Raw genomic sequence first — 14,194 nt, 5'->3', positions numbered from 1 at the left:
ACCCAAAACAAATATGCTAACTGCAAAGGTGGCAGATGCTGCCTGCCCTCGTGGCAGGTGGAAATCAGACAAGATCCAGATTGTACCACATCAATTTGTTGCATTTATTATCCAAACAGGACACCAGCTGTCTTCTGCTCAGCACAACATAAAACCAAGCAAAGGTTCTGATCACAAAAAATAATTTTACTGTGCTCAAGATGGCTAAAATAGCACTGGGATGATAGAGGCAACCAACCAAACATCAGCTCTTGGTTTTCTGCCTACCTCTCAGGATAGTGACAGCATCTGGATGAGTGACAATGGTTCCATATGGCATTCACAATTGTAAAGACTTTATACTTTAACTGTATAAAAGATTTGTTTCTGTCACAGTTTTTTTTTTTTTTTTTTTTTTTTTTTTTCTCCCAACCATTTTCCAGCTCTCCAGGGCTTTGAGTTAGTTATGTTTGTTCACTTTGTAGTAGAGCTAAGTGTATCAACAGAGTGGCGTACCTGATGAACGTTTTCTCTATTTATTTAAATTTACACATTTAACACCTTTTTTCACTGGGCTCAACGTCATTTCTAGGCTATTTCTGACTTGTGGAGCTAGAAGAATCTTGTAATTCCCTATTTAAGAGCTATACGAGAATTGCAAGCTTCACCTGTATGCTCCATTTTACTTGGTGTGATGACTAACAGTGATCTTACAACAGTCTTTCTCCGATACGTACACTGTGAAAGTTAATTGTTATACTGTGCGAGACATCATCAGATGCCAATCCACTATATACAGCGTTTTCAACCTGCGTGATCAATGAGGTAGGCTCTGTGCAAATTTCTGCCTGACTGGCAACTGTGCTGGGAGTTGTCCCATAATTGCATGTAATTACTGGGATGCGTGGGGAGTCCTGGTCTCCTATTTAAGTGCCTTCTGAGAAATGTTTTGCTGTTATTGCTTTTGGAGTGGCAGTGCAGAATCCTGTTCCCCCAAATGCTGAAGTACAATAAGCCACACTGTAGTCTCAGAAATGTTTCCAGTGGTGCGTTTTCACATAGGAAGCATCAGTGGGCAGCATGTATTCATTAAGAGCGCAGCTGCAAGAAGTTTCCACTATGCAAAATAGTACAGAAACCCTTGCTGAGGCGCCATTATGTCCTGAGACATATTTAGTTCTTGCCTCCCTTGCTAATTCGCCCTTGGCTACTCTCAGCCTGACGCCGGCAGCAGCAGTTCTTCCCTTTTTCAACTTTCATTTCACTGCTTTTTACGGAAAATCACGTGTAACCCTTCAGCCCCTCACCCCCCCACCTCAGGGGACCACCAGCACACAGAGCCTCTTGCGCGCGGTGCACGCCGGGAGGTGTAGTCCTCCCCCCTCCCCCCCTCCGCGCGCGGGGCGCGCCGGGAGTTGTAGTTCTCGCGGCGAGGTGGGCGGGGCGGGCGCTCGCCCCCACGTGACGGCGGCGGGGCGGTGGCGGCGGGGTGCGCGCGCCCGGCATGGAGGTCGAACCCCGCGGGGGGCGCGCGGAGAGCAGGTGGGGCCGCGGGGGCGCGCGGGGGGGGGGGGGGGGGGTCGGCGGGGGCAGCGGGGATGGGGATGGGGGAGATGGGGGGGGGGCGCGCGCGTGCACGCGGGAGGCGCGGCACCGGTGGGGGGTGGAGCGGGGCGGGGGGGGGCAGCATCCCGCCGGTGCTGGGGTAAGGGGTGGCGGCGGGGCAGCGGGCGCCGGTTTTGGGGACGCCGGTGGGGTCGGGGGGTGTGGGTGCAGGGCGGGCGGGGGACAGCCGGGGATGGGGCTGCAGGTGGGCGGCAGCTGGGTGCGCGATGGGGACACGCTGGGGACAGGCTGGGGATGCATGAGAACACACGGGGACGTGCTGGGGGCGCATGGGGACCTATGGGGACATGCTGGGGACACATGGGGACATGCTGGGGACACATGGAGACCCGTGGGGACATGCTGAGGACCCATGGGGACATGCTGGGGACACATGGGGACATGCTGGGGACACATGGAGACCCGTGGGGACATGCTGAGGACCCATGGGGACATGCTGGGGACACACGGGGACCCATGGGGACATGCTGGGGACACATGGGGACCCGTGGGGACATGCTGGGGACCCATGGGGACATGCTGGGGACACATGGGGACACGCTGTGCGGTAGCAGCACCGCAGGAGACAGCAGGGGTGTGTGTCTGTGTGCGCGCTGCCTGGCCATGCCGAGCACCCATGGGTGAGAGGGCTGCGTGGCGGTGGTGCAGGCACACGTGCCCTAAGTGCCCGATGTCCCCGTCCCTGTCACCCGCCGTAGCGGAGGCAGCCGCTGTGCTGCCAGCGCTCGGTGAGGAACCGTCCTGCCTCGTCCCCCCGCGCTGCACCTCTGGCGTCCGCAGCTCGCTGGGTTTGGGGTTTGGGTCGTGTCCCACCGCCCTCCCGGCAGTCGGCTGCACCGCCCGCTCTGGACATTTAAACTCAGCCCCCAGCTCCTCGCCGTCTCTGGCCGCGAGGCCTGGTGGCTGCACGTGGCTGGCGGCTCCTGCGCCCAGACCTGGCAGGTGACAGCGGCGGCGCCGCGGCAGCTCGGTCGGTCGGTGTGATCCGGGCTCGTGCTTTAGGCACGCTTTTTCTGGTTTGCATTTAAGCGGGTGACAGGGCTTGTTCCCTGGAGGCGTTTCGGTGGCAAGTGCTATTCGCTTCAGGTGTTCGCAGGTCTTGGTTTTGGGCTCCAGTTTTGCAGTGGTGTCCAGAAAGGCAGAATGGATGTCAGATGGAAAGGGGCCGGGGAGGAGGGAACGGCTGAAACCCGATACAAGAGAGGCATTCCTTATCTGACAGGCTCAGCTAGCTGCTGGGTGCCCGTTCACGGTACCAGCTGTGAAAATGTGGCCGGTGCTGCCATGCTTTGCACGGTTCGAGCCATTCTCCCTCTCTGAGCTAAGGTGTCAGACCCAGCGCATTCAGAAAGAGAGACAGAATTGACTACGTTCGCTTCGCTTATATTTCCAGAGTCATCTTAGCCTGTTTTCTTGCCTTTATAAGCTCAGGCCCTGCTCTGCCGAACCGTATCGCTGTGTGGCGGGTAGGGCTGATGTGGTGCCACATTCGCTGGGGGAAAGAAGAGGGCATCGTCCCCTCTGGTGCACGAGGAGGTGTCTGTCTGTCCTCCTGGCTGTCTGATTTCGCACCGGGGAGGATTTTGGCATGGGCCTTGCGTTGTCCTTTTTGCGAACGGTGCAGCATCCTACTTCCCAGCGAGGTGCCATTCCACCGCAGATTGTGGCCGCGACTGATAGCAAGAGGACGGGGCCGCTGGACCGGACACGGATCATGGGAAGTGCAGAAGCAAAAGTTATTTCGCTGGACTCCTTCCTTTTGCAAGGGCAGGAAAGGAAAACGAGGCTCTCGTGCCTGCTTTGGCAGCCTGGCCTCCTCAAGAGCAGGGCAGCGCTAGGGGAGAGGCCTGTAAAGCCCGTGTGCTTCCCTCGTTCCCTGCCAGTGCAGGGAAAGGTGCTGTGGGGAGCTGCAGGTGGGGGCTGCGTTCTCTGGGGGGCCGTTCCGTGGCTGTGCCCCCGTTTTAGTAACTGCAGGCTTCCAGTCCTGCTGCAAGCAGCCCTGCACGTGGGTTTCCAGCCAGCCTGCCCGGGCTCCGTGGGGCTGAGCCGCTGGGCTGAAGGAGCTCTGGGGCTTCCTTTGGCTCGTGAGCTGCTCCCCGCCGCTGCAGCCGAGCTGCGCGAAGCCTGCGTTTCTTTTAATTCCTCTTTCCCAGAAGCGCCAAGCCTGGCGGAGGAGCAGGCAGCAAAGCACAAGGAAATTTGCTGCTCGTTGTCTAGGAAACCTGTGGACGGGTGGATTCAGAGCTGCCTGTGATGGATTCGGAGCTGCCTGTGCGCAGCAGCAGGGCACCGGCACCTTGAAATCCGCAGGAGGAGCAGCCAGAGCAGGAACGTCCCTGGGGATGTGGCAGAAGCCCCTCTGTGGTTACCCCCAAACGACCTCGGTATCCTCAGCCCGATCTCTTTAGCGTGCTAAGAAGGATCAAGCGATGCCTCCAGGTAGAGAACAGTGCTGGGGCAGCAATTGCTCCCCTGCAGAGCATGGGAAGGCGTACGGCACGTGCTGTGTAAGCTCCATTTTTTTGGATATTGGTTACCTCTGTGATTTTTTTATTTATTTTTTATTTTTTTAATGAAGTTCACCTGACTCAGCAGCATGGTTCCCTGCGTCTGTTCTGAGTCACCTCTGCTGATTTGGCCCAGAGGTTGTTCCTACTCTTGCTAGCGTGGAAGGACTGAGGAAGCCTCGGGAGAACAAGCAGAATTTCCCGCAGAATTTCCCCCGTCCTTTCTGTCAACGCTGGCACTGAGTGATTTCCAGCGCCAAGGCTGTGTTCAGTCTTTTATTACTCCAATGCAAAACTTTCAATTGTATTTTGAACAAGTCCTGCCCACAGGTTGATGTGTCTGCGCCTGGAAAAGAGTCGGTATTGGCAAAGCAAGGAGACTGACTGGCCAGAAATCCCAGACGGGGTTTGTGGGGCTGGTGGTTAAGTTGGTGGCTGAATCAGAGGGCGTCTGTAAGGAGGGAGCGAGATGTGCCCGGGGTCTCGCTGGTACTGCACGGGCAGCTCTCACATAATGACCAATTCCTTTTCAACATATGAAGCGTGTTCCTTAGGAAAAGGCCCCAGACCGTGCCCCCCTCTCAGGGCAGCGTTGTCTGTTTCCCTGCGCGGAGCCGTATGCCGTAAACCCTCCAGACTCTAACCCCACTCAGTGCAGCCGCACCCAAGCCATGGTTTCCCTGAGGAAATGCTGCTGCTCCCATCGAGCTCGAGCTGCTGTTTTCTGCGCGTCTCCGCTGAAGCTGGAGCACATCCAGATTCTCACCCGGGTAACGTAAATCACAGCGCATTAAAGAACATCCCTGGCTGCACAGGGCTGAGCTCCCGTGAGCAAAGAGAGAAGGTTGTGGGTTAGGTATCGAGCAAACCCCATCCTGCCAAGCCTTCTTTCTCCCCAGCCCGGTGTTTGGGAAGCTGGGAGCTGCAGCAGGATGCAGCAAGGAGCTGTGCAAACGCACCCAGCTGGCGTGGAGGGGGGGGAAGCAGCCCGTGGGAGGGCACGGAAGGAGCAGCACGTCTGGTTCTCGCAGGGGAAGGTCTGCTCGTGTACTGTGACCTCCCTTGGGTGTGTTGCTCCCTTTGCCCTTCCTGTAAGCAGGGGTATTTTCATGATGTGATTTGAGTTGTCCTTACCCCCGTCTCAGGGCGTGTTAGTTTTTTTTTTTTTAGAATTAGAGAAGAGTTTTCTTTATTTGGTGAGAAAGAAGCAGATTTCTTAGTAGCGCTCTGAACATCTGCAGAAACAGGGAACTGGAGGGCAGCTGGCACCCGGTCGTTTTCCATCCCTCCGGGCAGCCCAGACTCAATGAGAGGGGAGCAAATCCTGCCACTAATTAAGGGTTAACCCAAAAGTCCAGTCAAAACTGGCTGTGGTCGGCTGTGCCGTGCCTCCTTGCCATCTACCTGCAGCCAGGTGTGTGGGTCTGAATTGCTCTGGGCTTGTGTCACCGCCTGCTTTTCAGCATGCAGCGTGCTCCAGCCCAGGAGCAGCTGCGGTTTGGGTGTGGGTAAGGTCCTGCACATCCAACCTGCGACATGCTTTTGAATCATTTGGGTCAAGAAGCCCCGTCCCCTGGCAGTCTCTGTGTTGATTCAGAGATTTAATTCACTTTTGGCAGCTTCTGAATCATCTCCGTGGAGGTGCTTCAATTGTGCTGATTGTTTCCTGCATGCTTCTGAGCTCAGCGACAGAGGCACTGCTTTAGCAGTTATTTTGTTTAAAGATTAATTTGTATTAGAGGAGCTGTGATTCCCGTTTGCTGGATCCCGATTTTCCTGCCTCTGGGGGAGCACTGCTCACCCTGCAGCGTGCGCTGCCCCCCGTCGCTGTGCGCACTGCAAGCTTTTTATAGCACAAAGTAGCGAGGAGGGAGTTTTCCTGACTCATGGACTTGGAAGCTGAGCAGCGTGGCTGAGCTTTCACTTGCATTTCCTAACTCTGAGTGTCAGAAATACTTTGGGGAGGAGCTGCTGGAGCTCTCGTGTCCGGTGGCTGCTCTCTGACCTGGGGCCGGTGCTGCTGCTCCGTGCACCCCTGGCAGGAGGGCAGGGCTTGAAAAGCCTCTCAATTCAGATGGATGGCTTGGGAGAGCTGTCCTCTGAGGTTTTTCGGTCTCATCAGGTCACATCTCCTTCAGGAGGTTGCTTTTGATTTAGATCCATGCTTTATTCTTTCTCTCCTGAGATAAACCCGTTTGCTGGTACTACTGGGATTAAACTCTGATCATTTGACTGATCCTACAGCAGCTGCTGTTTTCCAGGCGCAAGCCAGCATAAGCATGGGCAGCTGGAGGCAAACACGGCTCTGTTGTTGAATTTTTCTGGACATCTACTAACATTCAGTAAGCCCATTTTAGGATGGGGTTAGGAGCGCTAGGGATTGACTGCAGCATCGTTGTACAGCTCTAGGAATTTCTGCAGTGTGGCTTTCGCAGCCCTGGCACGGGGCTTCCTCTGCCCTGGGCAGTGGTGGAGGCATCAGACTGCGTGTGAACAGGTTCCTTCTGCTACCCTTACGATGTGTTGGGACTTCCTTACGAATGGCAGCTCGGCTGCAGAGCTGCTGCTCTGTCTCTGTGACAAGTGCCAAGCTGTGCTGGCAGGATGGATGGGCCGCCTCGTGGTCTGAGCTTGGGCAAACACTAAAAGTGGTGGCTTTCCCTAGGGAGACCTGGTAAAGGGACTGGGTAGCTTGAAGTAGATCCAATATTTCATTATCGGCTTGTTCACTTAATCAGTTTTGCAGTAACAAACTAAGTCTCAAAATGAGAATATTGGCGAGAAGAGCTTGTTTTCAAGGAACAGGGTTATATTGCTTGTTAGTGTCCTTCTCTGCACCGCGAGAAGCGTGCGGCCCATACTTTAACCCACAAGGATGAAAACGAAAGCAGGTTTTCCTTTTTTTTTTTTTTTTGTTTACTTTGGCAATCTGGTTTATTTTGGGCAGGGAGAGGGATTAACAGCTGAAACACTGGGGCTTGTTCTTGCAGTGTAAAGGTTAAACTTTCATTCCAGGCTGTTATCTCCAATGCTTTTGTTAAAATCCTGCAGAGGCACATTTTTTTTGACAGTTGCACACCCAAATATACCTTGCAACATTCCTGTTGCACGCCTTGCAACATTCCTGTTGCTTCTGAGAGGGCGGCTCCTGTCTGAATACATCTTTTTGGCAGCTGGCAACACTGTCAAAAAGCTTGGATGGAGAAGGCCAGACATCCACCATCCAAAATTTCCTTCCCCAAAACTGCTTTTGCACAGGCAAGGCACGGTACCCATCTGTGCTGTCGCTGCTGATGTCCATCTCCCACATCCCTGAATCGAGCAACCAAAGTGCTTGTGTGCACGTGAGCAGATCCCAGCTGTTCCCTATGAGGAGCTGAACGCTTCCTCGTCCTTCCCAAGCTCTTGATGCTTTGCACATTGCTCGGGAGCGCTGGTATCTGCGAGCACAGGAGCAGCGCAGGCAGTGCCTGCTGGATTTGGTGTATGCTCGCAGGTGCTGTGCTTCTGTCCACTGCTACTCAACGGTCTGTGATGGAGCAGGTGAGTAAGGCGAGCAGGACAGTGGCAGGGACGATGTCCTCCCTCGTTGGTGGCCCACACGCAGCCAGCAGCGTGGTGCGGGCACCGTTGGTCCGTGCTCTGTCTGTCTCTGGGAGCTGTATTGGTGGTGGCTGCCAGTCATATGTGCATCATCACTGTAGGGCCTCTTGTCCACAAACTGTGTGCTGGAGACCACAGGGCTAGACCACAGAGAGGTGTGAAGTCCTGAAGCTGTTTTCCAGACTACCAAAAGTTTCAGTCTGACCAGAGTCTCCGTGTGGGGAGCACGTCCTGCTCTGAAGCTCCTCTTGCCTTATATCTGCTGCTCGTTAGGCAACCCGCTGTGTTCCTCTGCAGGAAGGAGCACTGGAAGCTGCTGGGCAACCTGAAGACCACAGTGGAAGGGTTGGTGTCCACCAGCAACCCCAACGTCTGGTCTAAGTATGGCGGCTTGGAACGGCTCTGCAGAGACATGCACAGCATCCTTTACCACGGGCTCATCCATGACAAGGTAGGCGTCTGTTCTGCCAGCCCCGCTGCCCTCCTGCTGCGGCTTTGGTGGCAGTCACAGCCTGCATCACGAGCACCGTGGTTGTCAGAGGGGCCTGTGCCTCTGTTCTTTCCATCTCATGCACTTCTGACACGTTTTTGTTAAGCATCCGTGCCCTCTGTGAGGAGAGGCCTCTTCTTTCGCCCCGCTGCAGCCTGTAGCGAAGAGATAAAGCCGAATTTGCCATGAGTCAGCCTCTGGCCCTGTGTACTTGGACAACTCCCCAGTGAGGTCTGGCAAGAGGAGCCTTGTATCTTGACTGTTTCTGGTTAGCTGTGTTAGTGATAGGGGCTGGCAGCCGCAGCTGCGCTCGGCGTGAATGAGGCCTCCCTCCAGGCTCTCGCCATTCCGTGCAGTTGCTCATCCAGCCCTCCCCATCTCCCTGACCGCCAGGAAGACTTTCTCTTTCCCACTCTGGACAGCAGTCGTGTGCAGAGGCCTGAGGATCTCCCCTTCAGCTTGCAATTACCACTGCAGTTATTTCACAAGGGAGAGTTACAGCAAGCCTGCAGGGCACGCCTCAGGCAGGCTTCCCACCAGCCAGCTCCGCAGCTGCAGAGGTGCAGAGAAGCCCAGGGAAGGCTTGTGCAGCTGGGCTCGGGTGGTACCACTGATTCAGGCAGTGCTGCATCCGAGCTGATAAACCTCCAGGAACTGGCACATCATCCCAGCAGAGGTCTGGGATTTTGCTCCCTGGATTTAGGAGCTGCAGACAGCACTTGCTCGAGGTGATGCTCTGTGTCATTAGTCCCCAGCGGTGTGGGCCTGTGACCTCCTCTGGGACTTGAGCAAAGAGAGAAGTTACCCTTTATATGTGAGGAATACAGTGCTCATTTCCGATACATGTGCTATAAATAGACTTCAGGAAGTGAAATTTAAATGATTTCCACTCATCCGTGTATTGGTAACAGTTCATGCCACAGCTTGAGGAAACAGACACCTGCAAAGTAGGACAGCACAGTGCCTTTCTTGATGCTACACACAAAGGCAGTTCTCACTTAGAAATGCTCCTTCATTTTTGTGTGTGTGTGACACCACTCCATCTATAATAGCTGCAAAGCAAGGCCCATGAAAATACAGCTTCCTAGCTGGAGTTTTCTCATATTTGCTCCAGAGAAACTTCCTTTTACTTATTTATTTTTGTATCAGCTTTTTTCTATGACTAGGAATAAAAAATAAAATAAAAAAATCCATATGTACATGTTAAGAGAACTAGGATAAGAGGTTTTTAAACTTTTGAGTGAATTTTGTTAATTTGTCCAGAAAACCCCAGTTGAATATAAAGGGCTAAAATTTCTGTGTTAGTGCTCTAGTTTTAAAAAGAACAACAACAAAAAAATAACCCCCTCAAACAAATAAACCACAAAACAGAACCAATTCGTCTGACACTCGTGAAAGAGGAAGTAGAGATGGAGGAAAAAAACAGCATTTTTGTGAAGAGAGACATTCTGGGGCTGCGTTTACACCCGATAAAGTGATGAGGAAAACAGCAGCTCTTCTGCAGTTCCTCTTTAGCTGGAAGAATAAGAAAGAAAAAATAACTCAGTGTCTGAATAAAGTCAAGGTAAACAGCAAATTGCTGATGGAAACGCAATGCCAGAGCATGCTGCTTCAAATTTCTTACCCGTGGTGCTCAGCCATGCCGGTGTCCTTGTTGGTGGCTGGTGTTACAGGACCCCGGTTGTTGCAGGTTTCGCTGGGATGTGTTTCTTGCTGCCCACTGCATCCCCTTGCTGAAGCCTGGCCCTTCTTGTGGGACTGAGCTGCCAGCACCCTCCTCCAAGTCCTGCTCTGGCAGGAGGTGACCAGTGACACGGGAGCTCGGCCAGCTCTGACCTGGGCAGACCGCCATAGGCAGAGAGGGGTGCGTACGTGACATGGTGATGCACAGAGTGACCGGGAGGACGTGGGCAGAGGGCTGAGGCACTGGACATGGTTTGCTATAGGTGCAGCTAGCACCCGAGGTCACCCTTCTCCTGCCCCTGTGCCCGCTCCTGCCTGGCGGTGGTGGTGCTGGCTCTGCTCCCTGGTCTGCTGCTGAACTGCTGGTGGCCTTTAGTGTCCTCCTTACGCTGAGGTGGGGGGAACCTTTCAATGCCACGTCTCTTCCCGGTCTTAAGATCTGTCCTGTCTCCATGGGGTGGTGGGCTGGGATCTTACCCGCTGGAGGAGAAGCAGCGGAGGGGACCTGCTGTCTTCTTACTTGTGGGCTGAACGCAGTGGGGAGGTCACTGTGGGAGTAGACTTTGCATTAGATAGCTTATGTACATCAAGTCAGTGTTTTGTGGCTTGATCCCTTTCCCAATTTTATGTCTATAAAACTATGCTAGACCTTCTCACTCATTCTTTTTCCCCTTCTGCAAAGCAACTTTGCTCTTCCTATCTTTTCTAGCTCCAGGCCCACCTTGTTAGCGCTGGGGGCTGATGATAGCATGTGGTTAATAGGAAATGTTGTCACTTAACTGGGGCTGACACTGTGCTGTGTGTGCTCCTGCTTTGCATTTAAAGAGCGCTCAAGCAGAGCTGGAGGGCTTTGTGGTCAGAACAGCTCTCCGTCCCCAAACCTTTAAGCAGGAGGCTGGTGGGAACAGGCTGTAGGTTCCGTCCTGTCATGTTCTAGGTTGAATGCCCTCTCTTAGCTGTCCGACTCTCTTATTTTGTAATTGCTGGGAAGGAGTTCATCACCCGTGCCCTGTCAGTGCCTGCGCAGGCCTGTGGCAGCTCTGCTGGAGGTGTCTGGTGTCCAGCTTCCCCAGTCCGAGCCTGCAGCACCAGTTGGCCTTGTGGTGGGAGTTGTGTGGTGGGCCCTAACCGAGCCTCTCCCGGGCAGGTGTGCTGCAGGCAGAAGGATTACTGGCAGTTCGTGAAAGACATTCGCCGGCTGAGTCCCAACTCTGCTCATCACCTGGAGAAGGTGAGTTCTGGGGGTATTTTTCTGTACCCAGCTGGTGGGGAGAGAGCAGCCGGGCTGCGGGCCTCCCTGCTGGGTTCGCCTTGCCTTGGCCTGCTGCGGGTGAAAAAGGGACAAACCAGCCACGTGGTTGTGTGCAAGCCACATCCCAGGAACTCAGCGTGATTTAGGCTGAGACAATCGGGTCCTTATTTCTCACAGGCCAGTCTCCAGCTCCTCTGGGTTGGGTACCGCTGGCGTCACCAAGGGAACCGGCACAGGCAGTGCTTCTGTGCATACAAGAGCGATTGATGCATTGGTGCGAATCTCCAGAGGCTTTGGCTGTCTCATTTCTGGGTTGTGTCTCAGCCCTGACCATTAATTTGGTTCTTCCCTGCCTGGCTTGTGCTGTCTGCTGACACACGGGGATGCTCTCAGCCCGTGGCAGCCCTGTGCCTTGATGGGTACCGTGCTGCCCTCCAATGCGGGCACAGACGTGTGAGCAGGGTCCGCTCTGGGGCAGTGAGGATGGACACGTCAGTTAATGTGTCAGCAAGAACATGACCGTCACCGCAGGAAAGCAATTAGATTTGGGAGTGTGGGGTCCCTCCAGGTCAGAGGTGGGAGAACATGCCATTGAAATTCATATTGCTGGTGGCTGTCGGCAGGACTTTGGTCGCTCCTGCTGGCTGACCTTTGAAGTGTTGTTCCTCTCCAGTGCTTCTGTCTCCCTGTGCTCCCTCGGTTGGTAGCTGGGAAGCTGCTAGGATGTGACTGTGTTCCCGCAGACAGTGCCTGGCGCTGGAAAGCTGCTGCTCTCAGGGGCCAAAGCTGTGAGGAGGAACGATCCCTGCTCCTCTTCTTGCCTTAACTTGTGCCTGGCATTTGTTTCCAGTTCATCAGCCTGCACGAGAACGGCCAGCCCGGCCCAGACGGCCGCAGCGACCAAGCTATTGCCAAGCTGTGGCTGCAGCACAGCCTGCAGTTCCACTGCCTCTCGGCACAGCTCAGACCTCTCCTGAGGAACAGGCAGTACATAAGGAAATTCTACGCAGGTAAATAAAAATGGGCCTTTTTCATCTTCCTGTGAAAATATCACGCGTGAGTGAAGGGGACAGCAGAAAAGGTGGTTTGCAGCTGGGCAATCTGTGCTGTCAGGCAAAGTGGGTGACTTGTGTGCTGTGTCCATGCTGTAAGCACAGCCCGGATGCATGTGGGAAGAGCTGAGCTCAGGCTTTCTGCAGCAAGCTTGTCTGGAGCACGCTTGGTCCTGCCTGTGTCTGGGCCCTCCCTGCTGCCCAAGCGGGAGCTTGAGCCTGTGTGAACATGCTGGACATCCTCATCTTTCTCTTGCAGCAGCTTTTTTGCATGCGCTCAAAGGTTTCTGCTGAAAGTAGTGAGTTGGTCTGGTCTTAATCCTATGTCCAGGCTTGCACCAGAAGTCTTGGAGAAATGCGTTTTCATTAGAAAGAAATAAAATGGGCATAGAAAGTCAGTTTTGAATCTGTTTCAAAAATACTCTGGGCTGTTTTCTGCCCCGGAAGCTTTCTAATCATCAGAGGTCAGAGCTTCATCTCTTTGTTATGTGGAAACACAGCTGTGTTTCTACTACTTTGTAGGTGAAAATTGAAGCCCTTTGTGCAGCTTCACAGATGTTAAGAATTTTTTGTGAAAACTTGAGATTTTGTCAAAAAGTAAAAATCAGTAGCAAGGACAAAGATTACCTATATTGATCTGGGACAGGATCTTTCTTTAATTCTGCATTTTAGAGTAGTGAAGAGAGAAGTTTTTCAATGGCTTCTCTTTAATTAAAACAAAACCTCAACCCAAATATAATAATTTGAAATGTGAGCCTTTTGGCTCAGGCTTAGGCTGGGTCTGGAAGAATCTTGGTTCCTCCTCTGGTGGTAGAGAGCCTGGGCCAGCAAGAGGTTTCTCCTAGAATTGCTGGGTGTTATATCCACTAGAATGGTGAGTTTTCTGACAGCCTCACTGGCCTCCAAGCATTATTCCTGTTTAATCCATTCGCAGTGGAGTGAGGAGCCTGGTTCTGACCCCCTTTGGTAAGAGAAGCTTTCCTTCTTGAGACCCTTGCCCAGGAGCATGGGATCCTCCTTGTCTCTCTTGGGCTGGCTGTGGCTGTCCTACAGGGTGAAGTGCAGGCAGCAAACCCCTCCGTGAGGGCTCAGGCTTTGCCTCTCAGATTGCTGCAAGAGCATCCTGCTCCTCCTGCTGCCTTCGTGCTGGGGGTGGTAAGGAGAAAGCCCCCTGACAGCAGTTCTCTCCCCGCAGACACTGCCTTCCTGCTCAGTGACGCCCACGTCACGGCCATGCTGCAGTGCCTGGAGGCTGTCGAGCAGAACAACCCCAGGCTGCTGGCTCAGATTGACACGTCCATGGTGAGCTGAGGCCCCCAGCTTTTACATCTGGCCTTCCCTAAGTGCTGTCCGGCTGTGGCTGCTCGTACGATGTCTCATTCAGAGAGCCGTTGGACAAGGGCCTGGACTCGGAAATAGCAAAAGGAGAGGGGATTGGGGTAGGGGGGAGATGTCTGTAGTGAGGCACCTTGGTTCTGGATGGCACTGAGAATCTGAGGCCCTGATAGCAGGAACCAGTTCCTTTAAAATGCCTCTAAAGTCCTGAAAGTCCCAGGCTTCAGAGTCAGCCATCCTCAGAGGAGATGTCACCGACCCTGTGCAGCCCCGTGCCAGCTGCCCTCTCCCCAGAGGAGGGGAACAGCGGCTGCTTTCTTTGCAGAGAGCTCCCCAGAGGAGGATGATTAATGACACTTCGTTAAATGGGGGCTGTGTTCTTTCAGCTGGCTGGCACGTCACTGCCATCCCTGTGCGCGTCAGGTCCCTCTGCCGGGACAAGAGATACACGTGACTGTGACGCTGAAGGACACCAGAGCCGCTTGCCTGGGGCGCTGGGCTGCCTGGATCATCTTGCTGAGAGCCTGGTAATTTTCAGACGGGGAGGCTTTTTGTTTAGCTGTGAATAAAGAGCTGCTTCCCTTTGCTGCGGGGCGTTTTATCCCACCCTGCAGACCCTGCTGCTCCAAGGCAGGTGCTTGTGCAGGCGCTGCATGTTCAGTCGCTG

General features: G+C 53.9%; 1 protein-coding gene across 4 annotated transcripts in view; it reads left to right on the top strand.

Annotated features, from left to right (window-relative positions):
• The first annotated feature begins 1,425 nt into the window (after window positions 1-1,425).
• The window catches only part of RUBCN (rubicon autophagy regulator), a 29,606-nt gene continuing 16,837 nt past the window's right edge, over window positions 1,426-14,194 (top strand). For all 4 annotated transcript variants that reach the window (XM_040567782.1, XM_040567779.1, XM_040567780.1 and 1 more), the window contains exons 1-6: window positions 1,426-1,521; window positions 8,013-8,166; window positions 11,036-11,119; window positions 11,991-12,150; window positions 13,388-13,494; window positions 13,914-14,054. In XM_040567782.1, coding sequence (XP_040423716.1) covers window positions 1,484-1,521; window positions 8,013-8,166; window positions 11,036-11,119; window positions 11,991-12,150; window positions 13,388-13,494; window positions 13,914-14,054 — 684 coding nt within the window. In that variant the 5' untranslated portion in view covers window positions 1,426-1,483. The remainder of the gene's footprint in view (window positions 1,522-8,012; window positions 8,167-11,035; window positions 11,120-11,990; window positions 12,151-13,387; window positions 13,495-13,913; window positions 14,055-14,194) is intronic.

This window comes from Cygnus olor, chromosome 9 (assembly GCF_009769625.2).
Source record: "Cygnus olor isolate bCygOlo1 chromosome 9, bCygOlo1.pri.v2, whole genome shotgun sequence".
In the NCBI taxonomy this organism is placed as follows: Eukaryota; Metazoa; Chordata; class Aves; order Anseriformes; family Anatidae; genus Cygnus; species Cygnus olor.
Note: the sequence above shows the minus strand (reverse complement) of the source record. Positions and strands in the feature narration are given on the sequence as shown.